Source organism: Lipotes vexillifer, unplaced genomic scaffold (genome assembly GCF_000442215.2).
Source record: "Lipotes vexillifer unplaced genomic scaffold, Lipotes_vexillifer_v1.1 scaffold814, whole genome shotgun sequence".
Taxonomy (NCBI): domain Eukaryota; kingdom Metazoa; phylum Chordata; class Mammalia; order Artiodactyla; family Lipotidae; genus Lipotes; species Lipotes vexillifer.
The window spans coordinates 927,838-936,614 of NW_006784081.1; the positions used below are offsets into that span (position 1 = coordinate 927,838).

The 8,777-nt window shown below is 48.1% G+C and overlaps 3 protein-coding genes and 1 pseudogene across 3 annotated transcripts; 2 read left to right on the top strand and 2 right to left on the bottom strand.

The window, feature by feature from the left end:
* Nucleotides 1-3,908: 3,908 nt before the first annotated feature.
* Nucleotides 3,909-4,357, bottom strand: LOC103090141 (histone H2B type 3-B). Its single transcript, XM_007456499.1, has one exon. It carries the CDS (start codon nt 4,287-4,289, stop codon nt 3,909-3,911), a length of 381 nt encoding a protein of 126 aa, XP_007456561.1. The 5' UTR covers nt 4,290-4,357.
* A 245-nt stretch (nt 4,358-4,602) lies between these two features.
* Nucleotides 4,603-5,037, top strand: LOC103071198 (histone H2A type 1-H pseudogene; annotated as a pseudogene).
* A 1,582-nt stretch (nt 5,038-6,619) lies between these two features.
* Nucleotides 6,620-7,068, bottom strand: LOC103090400 (histone H2B type 3-B). Its single transcript, XM_007456500.1, has one exon. The coding sequence runs from the start codon at nt 6,998-7,000 to the stop codon at nt 6,620-6,622; it is 381 nt and encodes a 126-aa protein (XP_007456562.1). The 5' UTR covers nt 7,001-7,068.
* A 245-nt stretch (nt 7,069-7,313) lies between these two features.
* On the top strand, nt 7,314-7,706 carry LOC103090666 (histone H2A type 3). The gene has a single exon (XM_007456501.1). The coding sequence runs from the start codon at nt 7,314-7,316 to the stop codon at nt 7,704-7,706; it is 393 nt and encodes a 130-aa protein (XP_007456563.1).
* The last annotated feature ends 1,071 nt before the right edge of the window (nt 7,707-8,777 follow it).

Below are 8,777 nucleotides of genomic sequence, written 5' to 3' on the forward strand. Positions count from 1 at the left end.
ATTAATCAATATTTAACCTCCTATACAGTAAATACTGTTTTGCATTTGTAATTTCTTATTAAAATGACAATTTTTCCTCTCCAAAATACTTTCTTTACTCCATAATAATTAACAAATTTGACTTGAAATTTCTGATATGAAGAAGGAGTCTCCTTGATACATTTCAGATTGTATACCTGCAAAATTCCTCCAGTTCCTTCCAGGTCCTTAGTTTAAGCATTTACCTTGGTTATTTCAGATCCAGAGAATGATTCCATTGTGCTGAGTCCTAGTTCTCCTTGCCTTTATGTATTCTCAAGTATTTGGTTAACTTCCCTAGTTTAACTTTCAACTTAACAGAACATGTATTTCTTTGTTGTAACAATGATAGACATGGTTTCTGTATACAATTTCTCTCAGTTTTTTCAATCATAAAATCTCAATAGCAGGGACTCTGTATCACCTTGCCTCTTCCTTAACAGATTCCCCTCCTAGGAGAGGGCTAAATAGAGCCCAGTCTGCACCTGAGGCTGTGTGTACAACCTCCACTGGACTGTTCAGCAAATAGAGGCAGCCTTTTTTTTTTTTTTTGCCGTATTTGGGCCTCTCACTGTTGTGGCCTCTCCCATTGTGGAGCACAGGCTCCGGACGAGCAGGCTCAACGGCCATGGCTCACGGGCCCAGCCGCTCCACAGCACGTGGGATCCTCCCAGACCGGGGCACGAACCCGTATCCCCTGCATCGGCAGGCGGACTCTCAACCACTGCGCCACCAGGGAAGCCCAGAGGCAGCCTTTTTTAAACTTCAAGTTAATTCTGTGTGCCTTAGAAGTCAACAGTACTGAGAAATTAATTGATATTTTGCATTATTTGCAGAAAAATTTACTTTTTAAAGAATTGTATTTGCAAATTATTGTAAAATCTTCATTTTGCTTCTTTTATCTTTGGTACTAAGCAGTGCTTTTGCCTACTGCTAGCACTATATATCACATTCCCAACCACTGGAGACAATTTTCACTTATTAGACCTAAGGTTTAAGCTCATTAAGGTAAGGAATCACGTGAATCTGTGAGACTACTTTCATGTGACTAGAAGTTTTCATTAAGGTACTGACTCCCAATCTACTTTGGTAGGAGGCTGAGGGCTTGGACCCAGTCAGCAGGTCCCCATTTCAAAGTGGAGGACTGAATTTTGCAGTTTTTAATATGAATCAGATATCTACTGAGAAAATTAAAGGTGTGGACTTGTTGATGACAGATCGCTGTTTAACTTTTTTTTAATAGATTTATTTTACTTATCTATTTACTTATTTATTCTTTGGCTGTGTTGGGTCTTCGCTGCTGCATGCAGGCTCCCTCCTGTTGTGGTGAGCGGGGTGCCACTCCTCGCTGAGGTGCACGGGCCTCACCCTGTGGTGTCCTTTCCAGTTGTGGAGCGCGGGCTCCAGGCGCGGGCTTCAGCAGCTGTCACGTGGGCTTAAGTAGTTGTGGCTCATGGGCTCTAGAGCACAGGCTCAGTAGTTGTGGTGCACGGGCTGAGTTGCTCTGCGGCATGTGGGATTCTCCCGGACCAGGGCCCGAACCCTTGTCCCCGGCACTGGCAGGCAGATTCCCAACCACTGCGCCACCAGGGAAGCCCCACTGTTTAATTTCTGTATTACAACTAGGAAGGCAAAGAAATGAGTTAAACTGCTCTGACAAAATTCCCATTTCGAGGTATTTATTTTTTTTAATACTGTTTCAGAGCTCGTATCTATAAAAGAGAACAAAGGAAAAGAAATGATGCTGCACACTGCTATCATTGTAACCATAATAATACTATATATGCCCATGGATGCACAAACTAATTGAGGCAGAAAGGAAGGGAGAGAGAGGGAGGGAGGGCGGGACCACTATCCATCTCTTTAAATGAGGCAGGTGTAAGTTTTATTTTCGGTTTTACATATACCTATCAAAACATTTATGTTTAAAGAATTGTGTACTGTCCAGATGATTTTTAAACACTGACTTCTGGTCACCTACAAGTATTTTTAAATTTCAATATCCTTTTTTGTAGAGAAAGGAGATAGATAAAACAGTGTAAAAAATATATATCTTGGACTTCCCTGGTGGCGCAGTGGTTGAGAGCCCGCCTGCCGATGCAGGGGACATGGGTTCGTGCCCCAGTTCGGGAAGATCCCACATGCCGCGGAGCGGCTAGGCTCGTGAGCCATGGCCGCTGAGCCTGCACGTCCAGAGCCTGTGCTCCACAGCGGGAGAGGCCACAGCAGTGAGGGGCCCGCGTACAGAAATAAAAAAATATATATATATATATATACACACACACCTTACATTAGGATGAAATTCTGAGGCAGAAGTTGAATGAAGATATGAGTTCAAGGTGAAAAAATTATCTAAAATCGCTCAGTGTTAACAAGTGATTTAATAGTGTATTTTATGAGTTGCTATGGTTATGGTATCGAATTGCTGTTTCAATAGATACCTTTAAAAGACTGATGTGAGACCATTTTGTTTTGTAAAACGTCCTACCTTGGGATTTGCATCCTTGCAACTATTTGAACTAGCCATAAAATGCTTTGGACGCCAACTTTAAAATGTGTGGGGTTTTAGAAATTCTTTTAGAGTGGACCTACGTAGGAAACGGAATGGGGCGGGCGGGGTAGGGGGGCGATGGGCTTCCAGCAGCCGTGGCTGAGGACACTCGGTGGGGGTGGCGACGTTTCCTCCCCAGCTCCGCCCGCCCAGCCGGACCAGGCATGCAACCCGCTTCCTTTGGAGATGATTCACAAAAAAACACGATTATTAGCCTTTAACTGAACGTCTGTTCCTTGCCTGAGATGATGACACGACTTTTCAATCTAATTCTCAAAACGGCTCAAGGAAGTGATTATTTGAAATCTCCTTCTTACAAATGAGAAAAAACAAGGCAATAAAAAAGGTAGGCGATGTCTTCTTCAGAGTGAAGACTCTTCATGCCAAAGCGCTTTCCCTTGAACTAAGATGACACTTTCCAAATGAATGCCATGAAATCAGAGAAAAGGGAAAGTTCTGCGTCACTAGTGCGTCACAGAAAATAACGTGGCTTAAGTGGGAAAACAACATTTGCTTCGAAAAACGTTATTTTTCCTCTTAAATTACCCTCCTCCCCACCCCCCTACCCCCCTTAAAGCTACCTGCAGCAGGGGTCGGCTTTTTACATCCGGCTCCTGCTCAAGGAGCGCTGCGTTCCACCACGTTTCCGTTTTTCTTTCGGTTGTCAAACATCCTGCGGTTGAAGGATGCAGACATGCAAACATCCTCCCGGAAAGGTTCATTGCCTTAGGATAAAGGTGTCTGGTTTAGGCGGGGATGCAGCGCCAGGCGCCACCGCCAGAGCTGCGCGACAACCCCCAGGGCCTCACCAAGTGCGTCCTTCGGGTTCACCCATCAGGGACACGGAGGTGGAGAGACTGGCATGAGGTCCCACTGGGGGCAGGTGACCTGCGTTCCTCACCCACAGGCTCACACCACACGAACACAAAACTAGACATGGAGTCCATGCCCGCAAGTCCCGGGAATGGCACTCTCCACACACTAAGGACACTTGAGTTCAGGGTTCCTACTTTGTTTAATGAAGAGTCAATAACCTTGAGAGAAGGCGAGGGTGGACACCCGGTTTCTGATTGCCTCCCACATTATTATTTTGGGTCGCCATTCCATACCCGACCTCCGTAAAAAGCAGATATTCTCCCATTCCGCTCCCACACACACGCGCACACACGTCTACAGGGAGCGGGGAGAACAAGAACGTCCTCCCAAGTAACCAAGGAATCGCTAAGGAGCACACATCGGATGCGTTTACATAACAACCCCTCACGTGTTCGAAACCCTTTCTCGATCTTGTGGGTGGCTCTGAAAAGAGCCTTTGGGTTCCCGGGAACCGGGGCGTGCCTCACTTGGAGCTGGTATACTTCGTGACGGCTTTAGTACCTTCGGACACGGCGTGTTTGGCTAGCTCACCGGGCAACAGCAGGCGCACGGCCGTCTGCACCTCCCGGGACGTGATGGTAGACCGCTTGTTGTAGTGCGCCAAACGAGAGGCCTCGCTAGCAATACGCTCGAAGATGTCGTTGACGAACGAGTTCATGATACCCATAGCTTTGGAAGAAATACCGGTGTCCGGGTGCACCTGCTTTAACACCTTGTACACGTAGATGGAATAACTCTCCTTCCGACTGCGCTTTCGCTTTTTGCCATCCTTTTTCTGCGCCTTCGTGACGGCCTTCTTAGAACCCTTCTTGGGTGCCGGAGCTGATTTGGACGGATCAGGCATTACGGCAGATCTTTCCAAACAGAAAAACCGATACACCTCCAGCAACTCAACTTATACGTCCTGTATTCAAATGAGGAATCAAGAGCTCCTAGTTTCTGATAGGATCAAGCGCAGCGCAACGTCATCACTGGAAAAGGCGCATGCAAATTAGGGGATGGAGGCTTCCTTTTCTGATTGGCCACTATCGCTACCCAATTGGGAGGCTCCGGCTCCACTACCTCAAGACCATATATAAGGACTCCCTGAGTATTACGGCTTCGTTGCCTGGGGTTCTGTTTCTTGGCTTTCTTCTTTCCCCGCGCCTGATTGGGAGATGTCCGGCCGAGGCAAACAGGGAGGCAAGGCGCGCGCGAAAGCGAAGTCGCGCTCGTCGCGCGCGGGCCTGCAGTTTCCTGTCGGCCGAGTGCACCGGCTGCTTCGGAAAGGTAACTACTCTGAGCGTGTGGGTGCTGGTGCGCCTGTGTATCTAGCAGCCGTGCTGGAGTACCTGACGGCTGAGATCCTGGAGCTGGCGGGTAACGCGGCGCGCGACAACAAGAAGACTCGCATTATCCCGCGCCACCTGCAGTTGGCTATCCGCAACGACGAAGAGCTCAACAAGCTGTTGGGCCGCGTGACAATCGCGCAGGGCGGCGTCCTGCCCAACATCCAGGCCGTGTTACTGCCCAAGAAGACGGAGAGCCACCACAAGGCCAAGGGATATATATATATATATACACACACACCTTACATTAGGATGAAATTCTGAGGCAGAAGTTGAATGAAGATATGAGTTCAAGGTGAAAAAATTATCTAAAATCGCTCAGTGTTAACAAGTGATTTAATAGTGTATTTTATGAGTTGCTATGGTTATGGTATCGAATTGCTGTTTCAATAGATACCTTTAAAAGACTGATGTGAGACCATTTTGTTTTGTAAAACGTCCTACCTTGGGATTTGCATCCTTGCAACTATTTGAACTAGCCATAAAATGTTTTGGACGCCAACTTTAAAATGTGTGGGGTTTTAGAAATTCTTTTAGAGTGGACCTACGTAGGAAACGGAATGGGGCGGGCGGGGTAGGGGGGCGATGGGCTTCCAGCAGCCGTGGCTGAGGACACTCGGTGGGGGTGGCGACGTTTCCTCCCCAGCTCCGCCCGCCCAGCCGGACCAGGCATGCAACCCGCTTCCTTTGGAGATGATTCACAAAAAAACACGATTATTAGCCTTTAACTGAACGTCTGTTCCTTGCCTGAGATGATGACACGACTTTTCAATCTAATTCTCAAAACGGCTCAAGGAAGTGATTATTTGAAATCTCCTTCTTACAAATGAGAAAAAACAAGGCAATAAAAAAGGTAGGCGATGTCTTCTTCAGAGTGAAGACTCTTCATGCCAAAGCGCTTTCCCTTGAACTAAGATGACACTTTCCAAATGAATGCCATGAAATCAGAGAAAAGGGAAAGTTCTGCGTCACTAGTGCGTCACAGAAAATAACGTGGCTTAAGTGGGAAAACAACATTTGCTTCGAAAAACGTTATTTTTCCTCTTAAATTACCCTCCTCCCCACCCCCCTACCCCCCTTAAAGCTACCTGCAGCAGGGGTCGGCTTTTTACATCCGGCTCCTGCTCAAGGAGCGCTGCGTTCCACCACGTTTCCGTTTTTCTTTCGGTTGTCAAACATCCTGCGGTTGAAGGATGCAGACATGCAAACATCCTCCCGGAAAGGTTCATTGCCTTAGGATAAAGGTGTCTGGTTTAGGCGGGGATGCAGCGCCAGGCGCCACCGCCAGAGCTGCGCGACAACCCCCAGGGCCTCACCAAGTGCGTCCTTCGGGTTCACCCATCAGGGACACGGAGGTGGAGAGACTGGCATGAGGTCCCACTGGGGGCAGGTGACCTGCGTTCCTCACCCACAGGCTCACACCACACGAACACAAAACTAGACATGGAGTCCATGCCCGCAAGTCCCGGGAATGGCACTCTCCACACACTAAGGACACTTGAGTTCAGGGTTCCTACTTTGTTTAATGAAGAGTCAATAACCTTGAGAGAAGGCGAGGGTGGACACCCGGTTTCTGATTGCCTCCCACATTATTATTTTGGGTCGCCATTCCATACCCGACCTCCGTAAAAAGCAGATATTCTCCCATTCCGCTCCCACACACACGCGCACACACGTCTACAGGGAGCGGGGAGAACAAGAACGTCCTCCCAAGTAACCAAGGAATCGCTAAGGAGCACACATCGGATGCGTTTACATAACAACCCCTCACGTGTTCGAAACCCTTTCTCGATCTTGTGGGTGGCTCTGAAAAGAGCCTTTGGGTTCCCGGGAACCGGGGCGTGCCTCACTTGGAGCTGGTATACTTCGTGACGGCTTTAGTACCTTCGGACACGGCGTGTTTGGCTAGCTCACCGGGCAACAGCAGGCGCACGGCCGTCTGCACCTCCCGGGACGTGATGGTAGACCGCTTGTTGTAGTGCGCCAAACGAGAGGCCTCGCTAGCAATACGCTCGAAGATGTCGTTGACGAACGAGTTCATGATACCCATAGCTTTGGAAGAAATACCGGTGTCCGGGTGCACCTGCTTTAACACCTTGTACACGTAGATGGAATAACTCTCCTTCCGACTGCGCTTTCGCTTTTTGCCATCCTTTTTCTGCGCCTTCGTGACGGCCTTCTTAGAACCCTTCTTGGGTGCCGGAGCTGATTTGGACGGATCAGGCATTACGGCAGATCTTTCCAAACAGAAAAACCGATACACCTCCAGCAACTCAACTTATACGTCCTGTATTCAAATGAGGAATCAAGAGCTCCTAGTTTCTGATAGGATCAAGCGCAGCGCAACGTCATCACTGGAAAAGGCGCATGCAAATTAGGGGATGGAGGCTTCCTTTTCTGATTGGCCACTATCGCTACCCAATTGGGAGGCTCCGGCTCCACTACCTCAAGACCATATATAAGGACTCCCTGAGTATTACGGCTTCGTTGCCTGGGGTTCTGTTTCTTGGCTTTCTTCTTTCCCCGCGCCTGATTGGGAGATGTCCGGCCGAGGCAAACAGGGAGGCAAGGCGCGCGCGAAAGCGAAGTCGCGCTCGTCGCGCGCGGGCCTGCAGTTTCCTGTCGGCCGAGTGCACCGGCTGCTTCGGAAAGGTAACTACTCTGAGCGTGTGGGTGCTGGTGCGCCTGTGTATCTAGCAGCCGTGCTGGAGTACCTGACGGCTGAGATCCTGGAGCTGGCGGGTAACGCGGCGCGCGACAACAAGAAGACTCGCATTATCCCGCGCCACCTGCAGTTGGCTATCCGCAACGACGAAGAGCTCAACAAGCTGTTGGGCCGCGTGACAATCGCGCAGGGCGGCGTCCTGCCCAACATCCAGGCCGTGTTACTGCCCAAGAAGACGGAGAGCCACCACAAGGCCAAGGGCAAGTGAGGCCGCGGAGGCGGGCCGGAAACGGCTGTGCGCCCCGGGGGCCCCGTGACACCAAAGGCTCTTTTCAGAGCCACCCATATCTTCTAGAAAAGAGCCGCACTGGTCGAGGGCTGTGTCCTTTTGAGCGCGTTCCTGTGCGAACCTGCGCAAGGCAGCGCTCGCGGGAAACCGACCCCGAGGCATAATTTGGGTGCGCCTAGGCGCACAGTGGGCTCAGTGTTAATTTTGTGCGGGGAATGCCGTCTGACACGCGGCCGTTTTGAGTTTTGCCACCATCAAGTTCATGGGGTTTCCATCCCACTCATCCTGAAGGTGTCTTTGTTATTTTATTACTGGTGACAAGCTACTTTGGTTCCGGAAAGTGTCATCACTCTGAGATTTAGACACCAAATACGTAGTTGTTTTATCCTAGGGAAAATCTGGTAGATTTAACTGGTATTGAAAGTGTTTAATCTTGAAAGAAACTTTACCATTTGAGGTTCTGATAGGTAAACATGATTTCCATTTTAAAATGTATGAGTGCATGACTTAGTTTTTTAGAGAATATGCGATCAGAATTGTATAATGTACTGGGAATTCTAAGGTCTTGGGAAGGGTTTGTCAGCATTTGAAAATGTCAAATTATATTTCGAAAGTAGGTGTAAGTTTTTAAAGGAAATCTCATGGTAAATAGAATAATTATTTAAAAGAATTTAAATTGTTAAATTTGAGTTGGTCAAACGTTAATCAGAGATCCCCTTAAACTGATCGCTAAAGTCAATAAAATAATTTGTACCTTGAGTGTGATGAGGAAAATTACGTTTGTGAATATAGTAAATTTAAAGTGAACATTGTTAGGACCAGAGTAATGTATATGTGGATATTTCAGAAGATGACTTCCTGAATTCCACATTCTGTTATAAATAGGGGTTGTAGTGTCCCAGAGATGCTCCTGCAAAATCAACTGAGAAATGAGAATGTTAATGGCACCTACTTCATGGGGTGAAGGGATTAAATGAGTTAATCTATACTAATACCCTTGTTTAAAAATCTCTAGCACAGTATAAGAGCTCAGTAAATGTCTATTCCTGC

Coding starts and splice junctions, on each gene's coding strand:
- LOC103090141 (XM_007456499.1), bottom strand. CDS start 4,289: ATGCCTGATCCGTCCAAATCAGCTCCGGCACCCAAGAAGGGTTCTAAG.
- LOC103090666 (XM_007456501.1), top strand. CDS start 7,314: ATGTCCGGCCGAGGCAAACAGGGAGGCAAGGCGCGCGCGAAAGCGAAG.
- LOC103090400 (XM_007456500.1), bottom strand. CDS start 7,000: ATGCCTGATCCGTCCAAATCAGCTCCGGCACCCAAGAAGGGTTCTAAG.